The sequence below is a fragment of the Phytophthora parasitica genome, assembly GCF_000247585.1.
Source record: "Phytophthora parasitica INRA-310 unplaced genomic scaffold supercont2.3, whole genome shotgun sequence".
Lineage (NCBI taxonomy): Eukaryota > Oomycota > Peronosporomycetes > Peronosporales > Peronosporaceae > Phytophthora > Phytophthora nicotianae.
Genome location: NW_008648989.1, coordinates 2,539,079 through 2,561,029, shown reverse-complemented (window position 1 = coordinate 2,561,029; position 21,951 = coordinate 2,539,079). Strand labels below are relative to the sequence as shown.

The 21,951-nt window shown below is 49.1% G+C and overlaps 13 protein-coding genes across 14 annotated transcripts; 6 read left to right on the top strand and 7 right to left on the bottom strand.

Annotated features, from left to right (window-relative positions):
* Positions 1-1,046: 1,046 nt before the first annotated feature.
* Positions 1,047-1,646, bottom strand: PPTG_01962 (hypothetical protein; the record flags this gene model as incomplete). Its single annotated transcript, XM_008895355.1, has 1 exon — positions 1,047-1,646. The coding sequence occupies one exon, from the start codon at positions 1,644-1,646 to the stop codon at positions 1,047-1,049; it is 600 nt and encodes a 199-aa protein (XP_008893603.1).
* Positions 1,647-2,707: 1,061 nt separating this feature from the next.
* Positions 2,708-3,338, bottom strand: PPTG_21158 (hypothetical protein; the record flags this gene model as incomplete). Its single annotated transcript, XM_008895611.1, has 3 exons — positions 2,708-2,804; positions 3,001-3,176; positions 3,300-3,338. 3 exons carry the CDS (start codon positions 3,336-3,338, stop codon positions 2,708-2,710), a joined length of 312 nt encoding a protein of 103 aa, XP_008893859.1.
* A 354-nt stretch (positions 3,339-3,692) lies between these two features.
* Positions 3,693-6,122, bottom strand: PPTG_01961 (hypothetical protein). Its single transcript, XM_008895354.1, has 2 exons — positions 3,964-6,122; positions 3,693-3,895 (listed from the first exon to the last, which is right to left on the bottom strand). The coding sequence occupies exons 1-2, from the start codon at positions 6,063-6,065 to the stop codon at positions 3,751-3,753; spliced, it is 2,247 nt and encodes a 748-aa protein (XP_008893602.1). The 5' UTR covers positions 6,066-6,122; the 3' UTR covers positions 3,693-3,750.
* Positions 6,123-6,225: 103 nt separating this feature from the next.
* PPTG_01960 (hypothetical protein) lies at positions 6,226-7,151 on the top strand. Its single transcript, XM_008895353.1, has one exon. The coding sequence runs from the start codon at positions 6,415-6,417 to the stop codon at positions 6,916-6,918; it is 504 nt and encodes a 167-aa protein (XP_008893601.1). The 5' UTR covers positions 6,226-6,414; the 3' UTR covers positions 6,919-7,151.
* A 158-nt stretch (positions 7,152-7,309) lies between these two features.
* On the top strand, positions 7,310-8,159 carry PPTG_01959 (hypothetical protein; the record flags this gene model as incomplete). The annotated part of the gene is made up of 3 exons (XM_008895352.1): positions 7,310-7,731; positions 7,799-8,005; positions 8,063-8,159. 3 exons carry the CDS (start codon positions 7,310-7,312, stop codon positions 8,157-8,159), a joined length of 726 nt encoding a protein of 241 aa, XP_008893600.1.
* A 167-nt stretch (positions 8,160-8,326) lies between these two features.
* On the bottom strand, positions 8,327-8,556 carry PPTG_21157 (hypothetical protein; the record flags this gene model as incomplete). The annotated part of the gene is made up of 2 exons (XM_008895610.1): positions 8,327-8,398; positions 8,428-8,556. 2 exons carry the CDS (start codon positions 8,554-8,556, stop codon positions 8,327-8,329), a joined length of 201 nt encoding a protein of 66 aa, XP_008893858.1.
* Positions 8,463-9,568, top strand: PPTG_01958 (hypothetical protein). Its single transcript, XM_008895351.1, has 2 exons — positions 8,463-9,012; positions 9,074-9,568. The coding sequence occupies exons 1-2, from the start codon at positions 8,676-8,678 to the stop codon at positions 9,523-9,525; spliced, it is 789 nt and encodes a 262-aa protein (XP_008893599.1). The 5' UTR covers positions 8,463-8,675; the 3' UTR covers positions 9,526-9,568.
* Positions 9,569-10,537: 969 nt separating this feature from the next.
* PPTG_01957 (TKL/DRK protein kinase) lies at positions 10,538-12,816 on the top strand (the record flags this gene model as incomplete). Its single annotated transcript, XM_008895350.1, has 1 exon — positions 10,538-12,816. Exon 1 carries the CDS (start codon positions 10,627-10,629, stop codon positions 12,814-12,816), a length of 2,190 nt encoding a protein of 729 aa, XP_008893598.1. The 5' UTR covers positions 10,538-10,626.
* A 90-nt stretch (positions 12,817-12,906) lies between these two features.
* PPTG_01956 (hypothetical protein) lies at positions 12,907-15,144 on the bottom strand (the record flags this gene model as incomplete). Its single annotated transcript, XM_008895349.1, has 1 exon — positions 12,907-15,144. The coding sequence occupies one exon, from the start codon at positions 15,142-15,144 to the stop codon at positions 12,907-12,909; it is 2,238 nt and encodes a 745-aa protein (XP_008893597.1).
* A 265-nt stretch (positions 15,145-15,409) lies between these two features.
* On the bottom strand, positions 15,410-15,691 carry PPTG_21156 (hypothetical protein; the record flags this gene model as incomplete). The annotated part of the gene is made up of 1 exon (XM_008895609.1): positions 15,410-15,691. One exon carries the CDS (start codon positions 15,689-15,691, stop codon positions 15,410-15,412), a length of 282 nt encoding a protein of 93 aa, XP_008893857.1.
* On the top strand, positions 15,576-16,182 carry PPTG_21155 (hypothetical protein). Its single transcript, XM_008895608.1, has one exon. It carries the CDS (start codon positions 15,733-15,735, stop codon positions 16,042-16,044), a length of 312 nt encoding a protein of 103 aa, XP_008893856.1. The 5' UTR covers positions 15,576-15,732; the 3' UTR covers positions 16,045-16,182.
* Positions 16,183-19,198: 3,016 nt separating this feature from the next.
* On the top strand, positions 19,199-20,636 carry PPTG_01954. 2 transcript variants are annotated; one of them, XM_008895348.1, is made up of 2 exons: positions 19,199-19,289; positions 19,772-20,636. In XM_008895348.1, the coding sequence occupies exon 2, from the start codon at positions 19,775-19,777 to the stop codon at positions 20,243-20,245; it is 471 nt and encodes a 156-aa protein (XP_008893596.1). In that variant the 5' UTR covers positions 19,199-19,289; positions 19,772-19,774; the 3' UTR covers positions 20,246-20,636. The 2 variants fall into 2 exon arrangements, with proteins under 2 accessions (XP_008893596.1, XP_008893595.1); XM_008895347.1 differs by having other exon boundaries at positions 19,266-19,538.
* Positions 20,340-21,938, bottom strand: PPTG_01953 (hypothetical protein; the record flags this gene model as incomplete). Its single annotated transcript, XM_008895346.1, has 1 exon — positions 20,340-21,938. One exon carries the CDS (start codon positions 21,936-21,938, stop codon positions 20,340-20,342), a length of 1,599 nt encoding a protein of 532 aa, XP_008893594.1.
* Between the last annotated feature and the right edge of the window lie 13 nt (positions 21,939-21,951).

Here is a 21,951-nt window from a genome sequence, read left to right as displayed (position 1 = left end):
GATTGCAGTATGATGCGTCATGTTGAGTGCAGCAAATTGTTAATCATCATGAACCTACCAGAATAACATTATAATAGTCTCCAACGGCTAAAATCACGTTTTGTCCAATCAGATTATTGGCCGCTCCTTGATAAGAGGTGGCCTTTGTTGTGGTACCCTCGTGATAAAATCCCTAGGCTCCTCCCTGCCCTCTCCCCGGAGGCGCGAGCAGGTGGCTAGAATCCTCAGAGTAAGCTGTGTGGATCTTCAACACGGGCAGTGGAGCTTAACGAATAGCTCTCCCTTGTGAGTAAACTTGCTTACTGAATATTATTTGGTAGCAAAATATCATTTTCTTTAATTAGGAATTATACGTAGAGGAGCTTTCATTTACATTAACAAAGATATTACTATCGAGGAGATCGTCTACACTAGAGGATTACACGATCACTTCTCTGATGTAGGACATCCACGTCAAAATCAAGGTCGAGTCGTACTCCGGGGTGGGTTAATGAAAGATGTTGTTGTGGCTTTGTTTGCCAGAATGTGTCTCCAAGGTGTTGATACGGTATAGTGTAAGGAAGCGACTTGTGTAGCTCGATGGCAAAAGAAAAGTGAGCTTTATTGATAGCTTAGAGTCCTAACTGCGAACTTGTATTTCTAACCGCAACCTTGCAGTTCGAAATTCAAATTCTAATCTTAAGATATCTAAGCCACATTATTGGCTGAAATGTAAAAATAGAAATTGTCATCTGAATGTCAGAAACTTCCTAGCAGATACTATCCAACAGAGACGCTGCATGAATTAGTAGACCCGAAATCAATCGTTAAATTCTAAAGAGTATGAATACCACAGACAGGGTTTTCTTTACTAATTATGTTGATCCAGTAGGATTCTACTGCGCAACATGTCGATGAGCCTCAGGCCACGATCCGACCTTCGCATGGTAAAAAGAAGTGTATTTCAACCAAATCTCACGGTTTATAGCGTGGAAAGAGTCCTAGTCGACCAGTAAATGTTGAATATCCCCCTCACATTTGCCTACGTTGGGCCAGGAGTGTCAAATTCACAAGGCGCTAGCCGCGTGACGAGCGGCACGAAGTTGATTCTCTGTCAGTCCGAGGTCACGCCAAATCGGTCTGATTGTTTCCAGGTTCATGTTACGCTTTCTCAAGACCTTGTAGAGATCGTTCGTTGTTGTACCATGGTTCAGCAAGTTTTGGGCTGCTTGCTTCGGTGACTTGCTGAGTCGAATCCAGCGGTCGAAAATCTTATCCGGACCTTTCCCACTTTTTAGCCACATACCGGTGATGTCTAAGTCCGAAAACTGTTGTTTGAGCAGTTTCTGGTATTTGAGCCACAGCATCTTGTTATTTAGTTTGGTGCTCACAGCGGATTTCCCTTTCTTCGCCAACTCGCTTAACTTCGTGATACTTAGGAGGGCTCTCTCTTCAGCATCGACATCGTCAGTAACGGTCGGGAGGGTGTCAGACCTTAGGAGTCGCTTTCCAGACGCGCCACGATATTCAGCAGCAGCGACGGAGTGAAATGAGCCCACACGTTGAGCGTTTTGTCCTGCAGCAGTTTCTTGTTCAGAGCCAGATAGGGCATTGCACGAAGCGATGACAACACACACCGCTAGCAGCAATAGATATGCCAGACGCATTGGCTTCTTGTGTTGAGGTCTCGAGTTGTAAGTCGCGGTGGAAATTGAAAAGTGAGACTGGTAGTTGGTTGAGCAAGTCGTACGATGAAAATGATTGGCTACATTCTTTTTGTTTTCATTAACCAGTACCTCTGTGCCTTGTAATGAACACTGAATGATTGTGACCTTTATCCTTACCATGAGGTCGCACTAATAGTAAGGTACGTAAACTTGCACTTCAATATGTCAACTATTTTCAAGTAATGTATCTAAAGCACAGAATCGGTAGAACTGACTGTGTGCTTTGGAAGAGATACGGTGCATCACAGCACTACTCGATTTTTTCTAAGTACCGCATCGCAAGCGAACACCCATATCTCGTATTTACACATCGGATTACTAGCAAATCTCAGAATTAGACACTAAAAAGTAAGAATTATTCCAGCGCTAAATGATAACGAAAGTATAGGGATCGGAATCGAAACGCTTCCTTATTTGGCAGAAAAGTGGTGATTCATGTAATGTGGATCGTCGTCTGGGCTAGTTGGCATATATATGCATCGTCATTATTGGTTGTCCTAGATTTATCTAATGTAGCTGATCCAGTACCTCGGGAATGATTGTGCAGCTTCTTGTATCCCCGCATCCAATAATTCCAGGAGAGAGCAATTGACATAGTTGGCAATTATGTCAATCGCTCAGGGCGAACGGCTCTGGTATTTTATGCGCTCCCACTGTTCCTCTTGGTGCCAGGCTTGACATCAGTCTATAATTAGTTCGCTAACATGGCATTTTACCTGCGGCCATCTGTTTAAAATGCAGCTTTGTCATTGGTCGTAATCGGAGTTCACTTAGGAGAAAACTCGTTTTAGGACAGGTACTGATGGATTAGTCACAAGATTCGTCAAAGATTAGTCACAAGATTAGTCTCGAGATTACTCACAAGATTAGACACAAGATTTTACACAAGATTAGTGACAATATTGGGATCACTGCCCACAAGGTTGACCAAATTCGCAGCACTGCCCATAAAACCAATTAATTGGCCTAATCGCTTCGATCTTTCTACTCCATCACCACCGCTACGAGATGAGAACGCAGAAACCTGTCGTCACCTTCACGCTGTGCATGTGAGTCTGTAATGCAGACTCGCTCCAGTTCAATATTGTATTGAATTGCCTGTCAAGTGCTGCAATAGTAAGAACGGCCATACAAGAGTCAACAATAATAATAATTGACGTAAATTCTGCAATATTTAATGCTTTAAGCTCTTACTAAGTGGCAAACGTCGTCACATCCCACATGTTCCTGTTCACACGAAGAGCATTAGAAGCTCAAAAATCGTACAAGTACGCTTATGTAAGCACCAGCGTACATTGTGAAAACAATGGCCTCGCACACAGTCGACAGAGGAAGACGGCCTGTGCCCCGAGACCGTGCTAGACAATATTTGTCTAGAATGCAGCATAGAGCATACAAGATATGCGGACAAATGGGTTTGCTGGCTTTCAGCAGTTTGGTCGGTAGCTTGAAATTCATATGTGCATACTTCTGTAAATTTATTGCAAAAATTGAAACAATATCATATTGTATTCTTGTAAAAAGCTCCAATAATCCAATTTTTTATTGCAAAACCCTATAAATATCTTGCATGGTGGAAATGGACGAGCACACCGTTTTGCTCAAATGGAAGAGAGCCAATTTATCGCGCATCGTGGAAGCCGCAAATGCAGCAGGCCTCCCTCAAAATCCTCCATGGGTGACACAAAACGAGCAAGGGCGTGTCACTATCAACTCTTTCGTGAATGTTAGAATGTGAGAACTTGAAGCTAGAGGTGGAGGGAAAAATTGTATGGCACTGAACTCCTACATTTAAGCTGCGTACACGGTGACTATCTTGGCGATGCTCAATATAATTCCTTCATCAGCACTGCCTGGGCAACGTTAACCGCGAAGTGGTTGTCAGTATTTCAACCTTAAGTGAGCGAAAGACAGCCGCTGGATCTAAGGCGATGGAAGCCCTGTCCTCGCACCATGCACTTTGACTAGCACCTTCGCGAAAGTTTAGTTAAAAGTTGTGTTTGTGCAAGGAATGTAGCAAAGAAAGCAGTCTATTCACTAACTTCTATGCATCCAGCACGTTGTGGAGTTGCTCGACAAAGTACTGAATCTCGTCGATCTGAATCTCCATAACAGCACTAGTGAAGCCATCCTGTCTAAAGTTCGCTCCAGTTTCTCCAGCAGCCAGCTTAAACGCAGTTCCCAGCGTGCTGTAACAATCACACACAAACACAAAATTCAGTACATCCGCATATGCAAACCTCATAATGCCACGTACTTTCGATGGATCTCGCCAGGTGTAGACGGACACGTCAAGCCCACGACCAGAAAGCAATTCTGTGCTGGGTTACGCGTAATAAGCACCAACGGAACTATCGATTTGTTCGTCACTGTCTCCTCCTCTGCGTCTCCGTCCTCATTCTCGCCGTCTTCCTGTGGTTTCTTCCGGGTTGGAGCGTTGGGACCGCCCCATTTGCCACTTGCACGGTGCACGTTGAGCAAAAACAAAGCCAACTGAGTAAGCACGTTAGCGTTCGCAAAGAGTTCTTGCTCTCGCTCTGGTACATTCAAACATACATAGCGGAAATGCTTGACGCGGACAAGCAGTTTACGTTCCATGATCGACAGCCCCACGCGCACAATCGCTTGCTTGAGCGACATGGCCACCTTGATGCCGCTTTCCATGAGTTTACTCGAGGTAACGGACTGACAAGCAAGCGCAGTGTGCGCCAGCATGAAGTTCTGCTGTCTGAAATCATCTTGAGAGTCTTCACCCGCTTCAGCATCTTTATCATCTCCATCCTTGTCATTCTCGTTGCTATTGGTGCTAGAAGACAAGATTGAATCCAGAGAGAATAGTCTAGTCAGCGTGTTGTTCTGGTGTTGCGTCTCGGCCTCAAAGACCGCAGCCACGTAGTTCTCAGGGGCCTCTAGAAGCGCTTGAAGACCGTACACAGCGTCCGCTGCACACAGTTGGTACTGGAAGGCAAAAGTGCGTTTGAAGGAGCCGTAGAAGAGATCATCTAGACCGAATTCTGGTGCCATTTCTTGCGTCTTCTCACGCAGCATTTGCTTCATCTCCAATGGCATGTAGGAGAACTTCTGTTGGCTTTGACGTAGCGAGAAACCCATACGCGCAAGGAACACGTGCAGTGCTGTGTCTCCTGCGCCATTACCGCTGTTACCGGACGCATTCCGTGCTCCAACACGACGAGCCTGGTCGTGATAAAGACCCAGCTTCGACGCCACGTAGTCCGAATAATACATGGCTTCATACAGCGACCAGTGACGGTAACACATGAAGCGATATTCCTCTTCAAAACTGATCTTTCCGTCGTCATATCCAGGGTGTCGATCCTCGTCTCCATTGGCTCCAGGTCCGCTGGATGGCGTGGGGGCATCGATAGCCAGTACCTCGTCCTGGAACCGCGTAACCATGAGGTTATAGTTGTCCGTATCGATCTCTTCCAGCACGAACTGCTTGGTTAGTCCAATGATGGCAAACCACAGCAGATCACGCTGAGAACTGTTCACTTGTTGAGCTAATTCAAAGGCTACACTAGCAGCAGGAGCGCCATGGAATGATCCCCTGTAGTATCTCAAGATCTCCTCGCGACGGCGTCGTTTTGCCATCACAGCACTCTCCTCCACCGGCTCGTCGAGGGTAATTGCATCCACTTGGTCCTTCTCTTCGTCGTCTTCTTTTCGTCGCTTATTACTCTGTTCCATGTCTTCGTCATCATCTTGCTCGTCTCTCTTTCGTTTATCACTATCGTTCTCCTCCTTTTCAGTATCTTGAGTGGTATCTTCCGTACCGAACTCCACTTCAGCTTCGCCTTCACTCTCGTCATCGTTATCGTCTTCTTGCTCTTCGCCTTCACTTTCTTCCTCTTCTTCTTCAAAGTCCTCGACTTCCAAGTCCGGGCCGAACGCCGGATATTCGTCCAATGCCAAGGCGCCGTCATCGAATACCACAATCTGCTGGTGTTCGTCGTATATATTAGCCAAGTGAATGGGTCGGTGGCTGTCCAATACGTAGCACTTGACGTGTGTGGGTAGTGCCAGCAGCTTGGCTACATCAACAATAGCGCCACAGTTCAGCATGATGACTGAACGCAGCTCACCACCTCCTCGTAGTGTCCCGTCGGCGCCGCGGATACGCGTCTCGCGCGCCTGTAGCACGTCCTCGTAGCCCCGAACTGCCAGCAGCGAGTAGCTCAACATGTCGGCGCGTAGCAGACGCGTAAGGATCTCAGCGGCGCAGAGAGCGTCCACATCTAAAGCCACGAGGATCAGCACGCTGCAGCTGCTGCCAGACTGCAGTGCATCGTGCTTAATCTGCCCGTACGCGGCGTGGAACTCCTCGCGCGGCCAGAGCATCGGAATTGATACAATGAAAGCGTTCCCGCCAAATTTTGGAGACGCTAAGTTCGGTTTAAGTTCGGTTTAGTTTATGACGTGTAGTTGGAGGGGTCTAATGTGGCGTAAACGAAATCTGTGTATAAATGGAGTGGCACTGTACATAAGATACTTTTCTTCTCAGGTGCAAAGTGCGTCACTCGCAACGGGACGACGTCGAGATCCCATACAAATATCCATAGAATCCTTGTTTACCCTCGAAACGGCTGTTCATTTCTATTCCCGAACCAAAGCTCCACGTGTGCGCTCATTCTCCGTCTTCCTCGCAAGCCGCCGCAAGAATCTCGTCCTTCCTTCTCTAATTTCAACCATGTCGCTTGACTTTTCCAAGGTGGAGAACAACCCGGTGCCGCTCATCGCTGAGAAGCACAACAAGAACGTGGCGTTTGTCGTGTACCGCAACAAGAACAAGAACGTGGTTGTGTACGCTGCCAACATCCGCGAGGACGGCACGCTGGACCCTGAGAACCCGCTGGACGTGTACTGGATCATGTTCGAGCAGGACGGCGCCCCCCGCGAGGAGCTCAACATGATTGAGCGCAATACGGCTTACGGTGCCACCGTCAAGCCGCGTGAGGGCCATCCCGGTGAGTACGAGGTGACGCTGACGTCGCTCAAGGACCGCGTCATCTACCTGTCCATCGTGGACGGCAAGCCTGTGGGTCGCGGCTCCATTAACGGCCAGGACGGCTGCACGCTCGAGCGCGTGTTCGTCTACTCCACCACGTCGTGGGGCATGCCCAAGGTGCAGCACATCGAGATCCACGGCAAGGACGCTGAGGGCAACGCCATCATGGAGAAGAAGATCCCGTAGACGGAGAGTCGTCGCCGTTGCATCTGCTGCAAAGCAGACTGTGAGTCCAACGGAGAGCTTGATGCTCCCAATAAACAAGAACTCAAAAAATGTAATAGAAAAAAAAATCGCTACCATGACATTGTAACAACACGACCGTCTTCTTATGTGAAATGCAGAAGCTGTAGACGAATCCTAGGACAAGCAAGTCTGTAATTTATGACTCTGAAGTACTTGCAAACTCATTATTGATATTCTTAGTGGTGATTTCGGCTACGACTGCTCCATTCTCGGCTCAACGTCATGGTCAATGGTGCTGGCATTTATTATTGGACTGCGCAGCAAGGAGGGGCCGAATTTGCATTGAATCGTATCAATTTGTATCGATAAATTAGCGAGGAACAACGGCAGGATGACGGATGTCGAGGACTCGGCGGTGAATGACTTCTTGCTGATCCTCGAGGAGCACCGCAAGAATTGCGAACGACAGGGCAAATATGTCGAGGCTGAGATCGCCAAGAATCGTCTGGAGGAACTCAAAGTACATGAAGAAAACCGACGAAGGGAGGCGATGCGTTCGCGACAGATCGCCGAGCGACTGGGAGTGGAAGAGGCTCATATGCTCGAGTTTCAGCAATTCAACCAGGTGTGGGACAGAAAGATGGACGAGTACGAACGCAACGTCGAGGAGCTTGTTGTCAATATGCGAGAAAAACACAAGTCCGAGCTGTTGGAGTTCCAACAGAAGCTGCTGGAGAAGAACCAGAAGCCGAAGTTCTCCAAGGACCTGCTCAATCTCCGACGTATCGAAGAGCATCTAGCTCGGCAAAAAGAGTGCGTTAAAGTAGCATTATCACTTTATTGGAAAGAGTTTTTTCTCACAGTATCGTTGTGATCTTAGTTATGGCGAAGCACACAAGATCAAGCTGAAATCGGACGCTTTAGAGGCCTGGGAGCTCGAGAAGTGGCGCAACCTCAAGCAACAGGAGATGTTCCAGCGCGAGGTGACGTTCAAGCAGCGACAGAAACAGGATCTAGACGCGCTTCAGAAGCGTATTCAATCCGGTAGAGAGGAACAGAAGAAACAACGTCAGGTCGATCTTGAACGGTGCGTTCCTAATCTCCTCGCGATGTCCAAATGACTAACATGTACTTTTCGTTTCAGACTGTTGCAGAGGTACCAGAATGTCAAGGCAGAGCTTCAGCAGCAACAGAACTTGGAGCGAATCCGGCATGAGAAGTTTGCGCAGCGAGCGAGATGAATTCTCTCCAAGTCGCAGGCTTAAGAGTAGCCAAAACTCAGCTAAATCGAATGTATCACTACGAGAAAAAAAAATCCGCTTACAACCATATTGAGTTCAAATACCGACGCACTTGCTGCCATATATTCTGCTTTCTCTTCTCCACTTGTACGCCGTTTTTCAGCTCTTCAGTGAGTTTCCTTCATGTCCGAAGAACTGCGATCTTCTCGAGTTTCAACGTTCTTGACGTCTCGCAACATCTTGACTGCCGTTTTTAGTCTCGTCGCACCGCCTTGAAAGCCTTCTTATTCTGCAGCACCATGTAGACCATCGGCAGTACCACGCCCACGAGCATGATCAGGAAACCGGTCACGTACGCGCCCGATGCGTACGACACCGACACCTCGACTTCGTCCATCTTCGATATCGTCACTGATTGGCGAAAAACGCACATTTTTTAATCTTCTCATTTCATCCAATCATGTATTTTTATTTACCAGATCGCACTTGGTGGTCAAATATTGATTTTGAGCAGCGATGGTGCTGGTCCGGTGGATGGTGCGCTCGCTGCAACGAGGTTCTCCTCGCCTCTTCTCGTCTACAGCTGCTGTAGAGGCGAAGGCTAAGGGCCCGCCCTTCGCGCGCTACTTCTGGTATACGACAGGTATCATGCTGGGCATCCCTGGAGCAATCGGAGGCGTGTTCGTGTACAATCTCCAGACTGACGACGAATTCTACAACCACTTTAACGATCGGTACCCGGATCTCATCGATGCGATCAACGAGTACATACCACTAAACGAGTCACTACTGGAACTGGCCAAACGCGAGGACATTGGCCCCATCGGATCAACAGAAGACCTCATTAACGAGAGTACGTGGCTGTCTAGTGCTCGAAATTGAGTGGTATACTGACAATTAGTATCAATTTGTAGCGGTGACGGTGGTAGCGGAGCTGCAGTCAGGTCAGAAGGTGAAATTTGAGGTGTTGGGCTCAGCCAGTCAGGAGGAGATCGAGACACTTGCGCTTAAGCAGTCAACCAAGCCTGAGAATGACCGTGTGGTGAACGTCACGTTTGCGGAGGAAGGAGAGGACGAGGAGGACAGCAAGACTGTGGCACCTACCGCTCAGGAGGCCTGGCCACCTGCTCCTCGTGTCACGTGGGGCAGCGCTGCAGCCGCGCAGAAGAGCAAGAAGCCTGTGGACTCGGTCAAGGAGCTCCGTCAGCAGATCGACGAGATCCGTGCGCAACAAGCGGCGCTTGAGGAGTCTAAATACGCCGGACGTGACATCGATGAAGTGGACGAGGAAATTGCAGCGTTGGAGGCGCGTAAGATCGAGCTTAAGGAGCAACTTCCACGCAAGCGCTTCTTGTGGATCTTCTAGACTCGATATGGAGATAACAAGTTGTATCTTGATTGACTGTCAATGTTTCGCTTTGATTATGGAGGCCAAAACAACGTTTTTCAGCGATCAGCCAGCATTAATTAAAGATCTAATCGCGACAGGATGTAGTCGACGGACTCTTCTGCACACACTTTGCTTTGAAACTAAAAGTGAGCTCTTTGAGCTGAACTGGAGGCATTAAAAGTTTTCATGTCTCCAGTTCACCCGGAAAATTTCGGATATTTAATGTCATGAGAAACCCACCAGCACGCCATCACGAGCTGGTGGATAATCTGCTACATCATTGCACGTTTTGAATGCGCCGTATTCAGGCATATCAAGCTCCACGATAAGATCCGCAATTGGTCGGACGAGAATCGAAATGTCGAACAGGGAAAGAAGAAACGAAAGCCGGCCATGGAGTTCGTCCAAATTGTGCGTTTCGATAGTTTTTGCTTATGCACCGCGTTCTGTCGTCTCATCTTTCGGAATAGCTATCCAGCGCGCACTTGCAATCTCACCGCAGCGTAGCCGAAGACGTATGGCGCAGCGTCATATTTCCACATCATCGTCTCCATCAATCCATTAAACTGTACTTGTATAGTGCCATTTTCGCTTTTTCTTGCCCGCGAAACACGCACACATTGCTGCCATCGTAGTAGTAGCAAAACTCTGGTTGAACGAGATCAGAAGAAGAAGTGCTTGTGTTGCGACGATAGTATCCGTTTGATGCACGCCTCAATACAGGGAATCCCACAAATAATGATACATTTTCATCGTAGCGAACTCATAGCCAGACCCGATAAGACTGCTCAGGTTTGACTTGAAATCGGAAATGTGATCCATCTTTCGGGTAATATTGGTACCCTGTACCAATCTGACGTGGTGCATTTATTACGATTTTAGCGATGCATAAGGACATTTTTAGCATGCAAGGCGCCGGGATAATCTCGCGAACTCTTCTCAACAGGACCTCAATTTGAAGCTTGTCGAAGGTGTTCTGTTGTCGCAAGCATTTTTGGCGTCACACGTGGCATTTCTGTGAGTGTACCTGTGGTTAAGATATTCTCCGAACGCGGCAGCAATTGACGAACATTCGTCATGGGCACGCTCGAGGTGTTCTCGCATTCCTATTGTGCAGGCAGGAATTCGTGCGTTTTAGTGGATGCGTGGCTGGAACTTTTCTTGAGTTTTTGCACTTTCTTAGTGGTGTGTGGTTTGCTGGTCGCTTCACGCGGTTGCTGGCTCTGTGGACGCAGACGAATCCATCGCGTAATAACTAGAACGACTCGCAGAGTAGCGTGGCGCGTGCGTCGTCGTTTACGTAAATGTGGTCTCCCAATCGCTGGACGGACGTCGCCTTTGCCACTTGCAGTGATCAAGAAAGACGCCACTGCTGCACATATTCACGGCCACAAGAACTCTCAGCAGCAAGGAGAAGCTTTCATTTTGCAGACACAGCGAATGCATCGCATGGATTTCGCAGCACAATCTTCACCACTCTCAGAAGAGCAATCACAGCCACAGTTTCCTCCAATGGTGTTCCCAGACGACCATGACGATGAGTTGTCTCCTGCCCCTCCTGAAGATGAAAAGCGAGCTTTTGTTCGTGCCAGCACAGTGGCGTTGACGAAACGAGACCAAAGCAAACCCATCTTCATAACCAGACAACGCTCAAAAAGTGCTATGGATCCTCCCAAGTCGAACATCAGCGCTAAAGTACGTGCTGTTTCCATCTCCGTAGCCCGCAGTCCACGCCACATCCTTGGTGTGAGGATAAGTGGAAGTCGCACAGACTCAGCCGATTCGTCCATGTCCTCTGAGCGTTTACGTACAAACTCTTCCAAAAAGCGGTTCCAGATTTTTAAAAAGCGAATGCCTTCTCGAGCGCATTCTCAAGCGCTTTTCAATGGGCCATCGTACGCGACGAAGAACGGAATGGCCGGACTGTCACCAGAAGACCGAGCTGAAAATGAACGAAGAGCGAGCATGCATTTGCGAGATAAGAGACGTGTTAGTGTTGGTGCTAGCTCACATGTGCAATTCGAAGTCGGTGGCGATCAAGCGTCAGTATATGAAGTCAAACTACGAGAAGTGAATCTGGTAAAACGACTAGCTTCAGGTCCATTGAGTGAGGTATACGCAGCGATCTGGCGAGATACAAAAGTCGGCGTAAAGCTGCTCATGCCTCGAGAAGGAGTGGTAGACAATTTGGAGGAAGCAGTGAAGAACTTCAGACGCGAAATTTGGGTCATGCATGCTCTGAAGCACCCAAATATCGTTAAATTACTCGGTGCAAGTCTTACACACAGCTGCTACGTACTAGTGATGGAGTACATGCCTAATGGTTCACTCTACGATTATTTACGTGATGCAGCCAACTTCTTCCCTCACCAGCTCGTAGTGACCAGCGCATTCGACATCGCCTCTGGTATGGCTCATATCCACGCTTGTGATGTACTACAACGTGATCTAAAATCCAAGAACTGCTTGCTATCTGAAAATCTCGTCGTTAAAGTATCCGACTTTGGTCTTGCGCGGTTCAGAAGTCTTCAATATGGTTCGTACACTTGGGTCGGCACGCCGTTCTGGGCCGCTCCAGAGGTTATCCGTCACGAACCTTACGACGAAAAAGCAGACGTGTACTCGTACGGCATCGTACTATGGGAGCTCGTAGAACGTAAGGATCCCTACGATAATCTCAATGCTTTTCAAGTACCGCTCCAGGTGGCAAATGAAGGACTTCGACCGGCAGATTTCACTCGACCAGCGCCTCTCGGACTGGAACAACTGATGCGTCAGTGCTGGGACGCCGATCCAGAACAACGTCCTTCTTTCGCGGACATTTCCCAAACTCTGAGCACATGGTTACGCACTAAAAGCTGTGAAGGAGACGACTCTCGAGTGAAGAGTATCGCTGAAACAGACGCCAGTGTCGACTTGTCTGCTCACATCCAACGTGGCCAAATTACAGCTACACAAGCGGAACTCCATCGATTCGCTGAGTCTCACGATGCCAACGCCAAAGTCATCCCGATCACGCTCTCTTCTCTTCGGAAAGGACTCTCTACTTCTAGACTACAGCGAACCAGATCCACTAAAAACGTCATGACTGCAAGTGAGATCGAGGAATTACGGATCAACTCTACCTTGGGAATCCCCGGTCTCGAGGAATTTGGAGGCTCGAACGGTAGATTCGGCAGTAGTGGCTCCATTCCCAACCGTAGAAGACTACCAGGCATCAATCCTGCGCAACTCGAAGTGAAACCAGGCAAACCTAACGAGCAGTAGTTAAAATGTAGACAAAAATGAAGTATTTATTGATGCTGTACATGCTTCAATGTGCTAGTTTTGAACAGTTTGGTACAATAATCACATCGTTCACTTGAACCGGTGGTAGATCACTCCATCCGGTAGAATAAACGAGCGTGGGGACGAGCAGTTGGACGCAGCTCGAGCGTCACTCGGAGGCTCCGACTGCGGCTCCGAGATCACATTCGACTCCTGTGAGACTGGCGGCTGTGGCACTGTCAAGGTCGCCGACGATTTGCCACCGTAGCTGCTCATGGAGAACGCACTGGCTAAACTGCGACTGCTGTTGGTGTGGAGCAGGTAGTTTTGCAGTAAGCGCTGGTAGTATTCGTCGTCCAGCGGAGGCGACGCGTCTTTGGGTTTCTTCACCAGTGCAGACTGACGTGGCAGCCAGAAGCTGCTTTGGTTCTGAAAGGTGTTGGAGCCACGACGTTCCATTTGAGTCTGCACTTGACTCTGTCGCGTAGTTGGGACTCCAATTCGTTGATGGAAACTGTGGTTATGAGCCAGGAGACTGTGGTTCGAAGGGTATCGTCCGAGTTGTCCAAGTTGGAGGGAGTTAAACGGGGTAGTCGACGTAGACGCCAAGTCCGCCGAAGTGAAGGAACGCAGTGACGTTCCTGCGTTCGAAGAGGAGACTCCAGAGATGATAGATGCGGTGCCTCGACGACGCATCTGATAGTGCTCTAGCACTTCCAGCATGGTGCTAGGCGTATCCACGTCTTCCTCTTCTTCGGCTTCGTGGCCGGTGATTTCTGGTTGCACGTTTGCACGTTTCTTGGGTCGAGCGTTGAGACTCAGACGGTGTTGTTGTAGCTTCTCCGACTCTCGGGAGGACAGCACAGAGATCGATGACATCTCAGCGGCTGCGAGTAATCTCTCAGCATGCTCTGATACCCTGGGCGGAACCTGTTGCTGCTGATTGGATCCATCGGTGATGGAAGACGCTGTGATCGTCGGACGGAAGAATGTCGGCGCACGCTTGCGCTTCTTAGCGAGTCGTTTGATCAGTCGAGCGTTGATTGTCGCCCCCGAAGGGATCACAGCACACACACAGGCAAGACAGAAGGTCTCGGTGCACGGTCCCGAAGTTAAGTTAGCGGTATTCCCTCCGTTAGGGTGATAGTGCGCGCAGAAGATTGGCTTCGTCACGCGGCAGGTACGACAGCAGACTTTCCAGCAGCCTCTGCAGCTCCGTGGTGCGTCCCAGAAGAAGAGCGAGCGAGCACAAACGCCACAGCGCTGTCTCGAGTGCGAATGGTCATGAGTATTAGTCTGCTTCTGACCGACTAGTAACAGGGACAAGTTCTTGGCCTGGCCACTCTGCACTGTGTTGGCCATAGAGGTAAGCCATTCAGCGATGCAGTTGTCCCCAAGTAGCGGTGACAAGCGGCCACTAGGATTGAACTGACCGTGAGCGAACATGGCTACACGGTCGTCAGCTACACGCTTGAACACGATGGCGAGGGAAATAAACCCGCGAACAAAGTGACCAGACCCGAAACCAACAGAACTGGCACTGCGGCTTCGGTTCTGGTGTCCTTGACTCACTGGAGGCCACGTAGCCCCCGTGGGAGCGTTCACATCGAAGCTAGACACTGAGATCTCGTCGGCTAAAGGGTCAATAGAATGCAGTACCATGTAGCCCATGTCTTCTCCCAGTTCGTCTTTAAACACATCCATCTTCTTAAAGCATACAAAGTCTCGGTGTCTACAGAGTCCGAGGCCAGGCAGCTTCAACGCCATCCACACGATACCCGAGAACTGGAACGGCTTGGTCTCCGTGCTGCTCTTGTCCACCTGTAGCACTCTGGCGTCCAAAGACCGAGGACTCAGCAGCATTTGCAGGACTCTGGCGGTCCTCGTGGAGTCTGCGTATAACCCATTCATAACGTCGCCTAACGAGCCATGCACAGTGCCAATAGCCTGTACAGTACAGGTCCGTTCTTGCCGCGTTTTAAGGCGGTAAACCCTAATGTCGCTGCTCTCACGCAGCAATTTCCATTGCCGAGCCTCTGCGGCAGCATGACGACCGGGAGTACTCGATCTGGGCAGCTCGTGGCTTGGCAGATTCAATGGCGAGCGACCGATCCTGACACGAGAGCGGCGTTCGCGGTCCTGACGTTCTCGGAAGAGCTGCAACGTGGCGTCCAACTGCTTGTTGCACTGCTGATGGTAGCGCCGCAGCCGCGCCGCAGTCACGTCGTTGAGCGAATGAAGTAGCGGGTCCGAGCCCTCGTCGCCCATTTCGAGCGTGAAGGCGGAGACGAGGCCATTGCTGACGGGAGGACGCCCCACGTCCACCATGCAGGCTTAAGCTCAAGGAAGTAAATTCGGTTGTGAGCCAGAGAGCAAAGTCGCGTCTACTCGTTGTGAAAATCGAAGGAGAAGGTTCAGTTGACTTAGTTTCACTATGTCGTGTTGAGACCATGTTCGGACCAAACATATCGCAGCGCGGGATAACGGCAGCTGGAAGTATCTTTTGCTTCAGCTCAGCTCGGGCATCTTGCATAGGCAGGACTAAACGATCAAGTAGCTTTTGGGCGGAAGAGAGAGATCTTTGTATTCTTATTCAGCAGAGCCACAGATCGACAGTCTGGAATGGGAGCTCATGCATAACTTTGCTTAGTGGTTGCCCCATGATTCTCTTGGTTTCTCTGTAAATTTTGGTGCGGGAGGTACCGTACCCATCTTTGCGGCATTCAAGCCAAGCCACTGGATTGCCGCAAAGCGGGAAAAACAAAGCAGGCAGCGCGAAAGCGAGCGCAAGAGCCTGGTCCGAGTTGAGTCTGCTGCGTCGGCAAGGCAGAATGAGTAGCATACCGGGTTTTCGGCGCAAAGCTCGCTCGCTCATTTAACAACGATGCTCTGCATTTGGGCCTGCCTCAACTGTACATGTATCAATATTTGCCTAAAAAATCCCAACAGTTCGGCATTGTTGGTCATTTCTCAATACTGCGGCTCATCTGTCATCATCCTGTTGTTCATCAACTTGTTGTGGGCTTTGGTCGCGCAGAGTTGGAGAGCCTCTGCCAGTCACACTCTCGTTGCCATTCATGTAGGGTAGATGCCGAGGATAATTGGCAGCGACCAGATTATAGCCACCAATTCACTTCCAGGTCGCAGTTGCAGCAGTCGCGCCTCGGTACTCGTTACCATCACCTTCGCAACATCTCGAAAGCCATCGCCTCTGCCGGCGCTGAATAGCAGACTGCTGAGCAGAGACGGATGTGGTTCAGCACTCAATAGCTTCGTAGTCACCGCGGCAGAGAATTCAATTCTCCATTGCGGTATTGGGTCCCGTAAAACGCAGGACGGTTGCTGCTTTTGGAATGCGTAGGCTGATTTGCACTGATTTTCGTGTTTTAGTCAGCGGCGCTGAGTAACGGACGGTAGCAGCACCATCGCCGATTGTCCATCGTAGCATTGATCTAACACGTTGCATTTCAAAGATAGCGTTTCGATCCCAAGTCTAGCGTTTCATGTACATACACTGCGCTGGACTAACGTTGGGGATAAACTCACTTCAACTTCGTCGACGAATCCGAGAACTGGAGATTCGGGTCTGGAGTCGAGTTACAAATTCTCAATGCGCGTTACCATGCTGCAATGCATTTCTTTCTCTTGTCACAAGACTTGTGGCATTTCGACCACTGTCTGGATGTAGCTTCCATGCGCATTGGTGACATCCTTTCAAATGAACCCCAAAGAAGTCCTGCTGGACACGTCAGAATGGTACAAGCTGTCAGTCTTCCATGCATAAGTTAATTCGGTGCTTGAACAAGTTAGCTGCACATTCGCGAGTCGTTCTAGATATTACGCGATGGATTCGTCTACGTCCGCTTAGTCAGCAACAGCGCGACGCTACCAGCAAAAACCACACACCATTAACAAAGTACTTCTGAAATACAAAAACTCTGGAAAAGATCCATTCACTAAAATCGCACGAATTCCTGCCTGCACAATTCGTGTGCGAGAACACCTCGAGTGTGCCCATGACGAATGTTCGTCAATTGCTGCCGCGTTCGGAGAATATCTTAACCACAGGTACACTCACAGAATTGGCACGTGTGACGCCAAAAATGCCAAAAATGCTTGTGACAACAGAACACCTTCGACAAGCTTCAAATTGAGGTCCTGTTGAGAAGCCGTGCATGCTAAAAATGTCCTCGCGCATTGCTAAAATAATCCGTTCCAAAATAAATTGATCGCTTCAAAATGTTATTGTACTGTACTTAACCCGTACAGGTACCAATCTATTTCCAAGCATCGATTTCAAACTTATATGTAAGAAATAGCAGTCGGTTAGCGATGCTCTTGGCGCCGTCGTTGACAAAGCGAGGAGCCCATTTCCAGTTGATGTCGACGTGAATCTGACGGTAGGCCACCTGATGGAAGCGAAAAAGGCACAGCTGCAATACAGTGGACGAGCAACCGACTTGCAGCTCTTGCTGGCGAAGAAAAACGATGTCTGGCTGACAAAGAATGAGGTGAAGAAAGGTGTGAACAAAATCACTGATTTAAAGGCTTGGGTTTTACCCGAGCATGTCTGTGGATGGTTGAGTTGTCTGCTGAACACTTAGGTTTCTTGGGCGACGAAGGAGACGCGTCTGGACATGGTTCAGTAAACGTGCTGGTGGAGATTCCAGAGGATGTTCTGGTACTAGAGAATTCAAGGCAGAGGAGAAGATTATCGGACCTTGGATAAATGCGATCAAGTATAAGCGGATTACTGTGCTGCCGTCCACCTGTGATGAATTGAGAACGTATCTAGCGAGTATTCTGGATAAACTGTTCAAGCCGGAGCCGCGTGAAAATAATTTTGCTAATACAGCAAGCATCCTGATGGATATAGCCGAACCTCTCGAGTTTGGTTGCAATGAACTCTGATGTCAATAACGGTCACTTGGATGTGGTGCTGTATCTACTCGAGCATAGAAATGAAGGATTCTCGAGTGATCCGTGACAGCTTCACAAAATGGCGAAGTGCTGTGTTCGTTCAAAACTGCCACCAAAATGCAATTGAAGACTGCTCGGAGCCACGTAACCAATGATCGCTTGGTTAATTTACAGTCGATTTACAAACAAAAACCTGCTTTCGTTCAGGCTGCTTGAGAAGTCTTGCAAAAACTGCACATCGCAAAAGCAATATCGAAATTCTAGACTGGTTCATTCATTTTGCACTTAAATTGCGTACAACAACTCCCATTCGTGATGCTGTCACTCGAGGTAACGTGAAGTTGTTGCAATGGCTTCATTTGCACCAGTTCGAGATGCATGACCCGGATTTACTCGAGTTGGCAGTCCAAAATGAGCTTGATGTTTCTCGTTGGTTATTTGAACACGGGTTCGACGTAACCTCTTTAAACTTGGTAGAAGAAGCAACGAGAAACAGGAAGGATGCGTTGTTGCATTGGCTCGTAGAGCATGGCCCACCTGTGAATTTAGAAACGGCGGTGTTCTTGACAATGGAAATACCATTACGTGGAAATAGCGTTATGGGTATCGGAGTCTGTCCGGGTGCAGCTCGTGTTAAAGGCGATTTCAAAACGTGTACTGAAAGCTGCTTTGGTCGTTGCTTACATGTACACGATTCGAAGACGCCAACGCCCAGATGAGCATTCGTGATGCTACTCAACATGCATTGAAGTCTGGCTGTGGATTCAGGAAAGTCTTTCGGATTCTGAGGAAATCAAATGGTGTTTTGCGACATCGAATGAGAGACCCAGCAGCGATGAGGAACCGATATCGCCGAAAAGAACACGCTCATATGAGTCATGCGTCATGGCAGCCAAGCTAGCGAATGTTTCATACTTAAGTACTTCGAACACTTACTACGGTATATTTACTTTTGTGCATTTATCGGTGCTTTTGAAAGTCTCTAGTTACTTCTATCCAAACTTTACGTAGCTTGAAACTGGCACCAACATAACATCGTTCAGCAAGTGTTAGCATCGAAATCCTCCATGCCAGGCAGAATAAAAGCATTCGTAAGTAAGCGCCTGAGAACTGTGCATTTGCTGGCTGGAAAGGTATGGAATATCGGATAAACGATAACTGTCTTCAGTAACTCTTCATATAACTACGGAGTCGGTAGAGGTCGGAAGCTAGTGAGATGGATAAATTTTAGTGCAACCATTTCGCAGCACTTGCTCAGAGTCTGAGTGTCGGAGTCCGACGGCGTTCAGCAGTTCCGACGGCGAAGTTGAAGTATATTCATTATCAAAGGTCTAAGCAATCAATTCTCTTCAAAATATCAAAGTAAATGCCTTTACAGAGTCATCTCATTTACAACCAATCACCTCTGCTCATTGTCTACCTTTTCAACCAACCACTGTTGTTCGTACTTAACTGTACCTCTAACGGTTTGAAAAGAATCGGGTGGTTGCCAGCAACTCCGTCACTGAGCAGCTCCAAGCATTTCCCAGTTTGGATTTGGAAACCACCTGACGGTATGTTGCTCACTACTTCGCGTCCATGACCAAGACCTGCGGATCCCGATCCTCGATGCTCCTCTCGCTCCCGACGCCAGCGCTTTCGGCCCAAGCGACGCGCTGCCAAGCCCCGTAGCCTCTGGGTGGGTGTCACGTCTCCAGAGCAGCCGTCGCTTGCAAGAAATCATCCGCGTCTTGCGTGTATCAAGGATCGGATTAGGCGTGGGCGTGGGGTCGTTTTAATGGCCTCTCGCTGATGCTTGATCCGTAGGTATATGTATGATGCATGGTTACTTGCCCAAAGCCACGTTGGTAATCGGAGCACGAGCGGGAGAGAAGGCGGAAGACCGAGAGGAAGAATTTCAACCAATGAGGAGACGAAATGGACGAGAATATTCTTCTCGGTCTGGTCTTCTTCTTTCGCGTAGTGGCCGAATCACCGACGTGGTAAGGGCATTTGTAGACTTGTGAGGCTAACGCGCTGTGTTTGACCTCAACAGAAAATGCAGATTTTCGTCAAGACCCTTACGGGCAAGACCATCACGCTCGACGTGGAGCCGTCGGACAGCATTGACAATGTCAAGCAGAAAATTCAGGACAAGGAGGGAATCCCGCCTGACCAGCAGCGTCTGATCTTCGCCGGCAAGCAGCTCGAGGACGGCCGCACTCTGTCGGACTACAACATCCAGAAGGAGTCGACCCTGCACCTGGTGCTGCGTCTGCGTGGTGGTGGCAAGAAGCGCAAGAAAAAACAGTACACCAAGCCTAAGAAGATCAAGCACAAGCACCGCAAGGTCAAACTCGCCGTGCTCAAGTACTACAAGGTGGACGACAACGGCAAGATCCAGCGCCTCAAGAAGGAGTGCCCCGCCCCTCAGTGCGGTGCCGGTGTGTTCATGGCCACCCACTTCGACCGTCACTACTGCGGCAAGTGCCACGTGACGTACCAGTTCCAGGGCGAGGACAGCGCTTAAGCGTATGGCAATCTGCTATAGGCGTTGTCTGTTGTTAAGCTTTACAGCCTAATGTCAATGCAATGCCATGGTTTCCATCCAACTTAACGGTTAATTAGAGTTTAACTGTGTTCTCCATAACTTGCCGAATATTACTTCGCATCGGGTTAATAACTTCCCATTCCTTGGAGCTCATAAATGCCGAAGTGTCGGTCTGCTGCTGCGAGTACACCATCGCCTTGGCTGGAGACTCCTGAACAGCCCCACCGCCACTAGCTCGTAGTATTTCGTTGGCCACTTCTTCGCTTACGTAGCTGTCTCCGTCTTCGATCACATCGTCGCCAAATAATGGCGGTAAGGCGTACGGGTCGGAACAGAATGTCCGTCGCTCAGCATTGTCAGCAACTGGCCGCATTTTCGACGATTTGCTGGTTGATAGGACACCGACGGAACTTGACCGCGCCATTGTTTGATCGCTGTAGGCATCGGGTGTTGCTGTGGTGTGTTCAAAGAGAATTGGTCCACACATTCGACAGACACTAACCGCATCGTAGCAAAATGGCGGGCGATATCGAGCTGCAATTTCGCGTTGAGGTGCTTCATAACCCCATTGTTCATGTAAATCCATGATACACTTGAAAGACACGCGGTGTGGCAAGTTGACAGGGAGGAACGGGAATGTACACAACGCACATTCTACACGATGAATGAAGCCGTAGCGCTCGCGGACGAGCTCTTTAGCATACGGGTCGTGCCTTGCTAGCGCTGCTTCTAGTGATGCTGTACTCCGACGTAGCGAGTCGCATTTCGCTTGTTCAACACGAAGATTTCGGAGTTCTCGAGCTAGAATTCGACCACAGGACAAGTCTCGCTTGATCTGCTCGTCGAACGCCATTACCATTGAGCTTTCAGTCCGTGAAGGATGTGGGCTTGGATGGGATGTGGCTTTGTTGTTGTCATTGCCGTGATTGCGCTTCTTCTTTGGTTTATGCTTTTTGCTGGATGAGCACTGTTGCTTGGTTTCAACAGGTCCTAACGAAGACGATGATCTTGAGTCAAGCTGAAGACTGTTGTCCATTTCGAGCTCTGAAAGGGACGATAGTCCCCCTTTGTTCGCGGATACTGAAGCGTTAGTATTGGGATGGCCAGGTGTTGAAGGAGCCCCGTATTTGTATCGTTGACTTGGCCGAACGACAGGCGAGAGCATTTGACTGTAAGCCTGTTTCAAAGAGAATGACGTCTGTTTCAGCTTGGAGATACTGTTGGGCTGCGGAGACGCTAGACATAATGTAACTGGCGGGGTTTTGACATCCAACGCTAGTGCTCCCGCTGCTCGGGCTGCCTTGGGGGACACGCAGAAGGCTAAAAGCTTCTCCAACGTACTGCTGCAACTTGAATTACCTCTAGACAGTGCTACGCGGCAACTGTTGTGCATTTCAAACCACAGTTTGTCGTCAGGGCGTGGAATTCCTTTTCGTTCGAGTTCGGCTTGCATCGCGGTTAACGTTTCTTCTAACTTGTGTCGCGCTAAAAACTCCTCCATGAGTTGCAACGCGAAGGCATACAACTTGTCCATTGGTTTTGATACAGTCACGGATGGGACCTCTCCTTCATCCTGTGGTTCACCTTCACTGACACTCTCTAGCTGAACCTTGTGCTGTTCGATACCCGACTCAGTAGATGCATTCTCATCCGCTGTCTGGGGCTCTGTCATCACGCAGCACGGC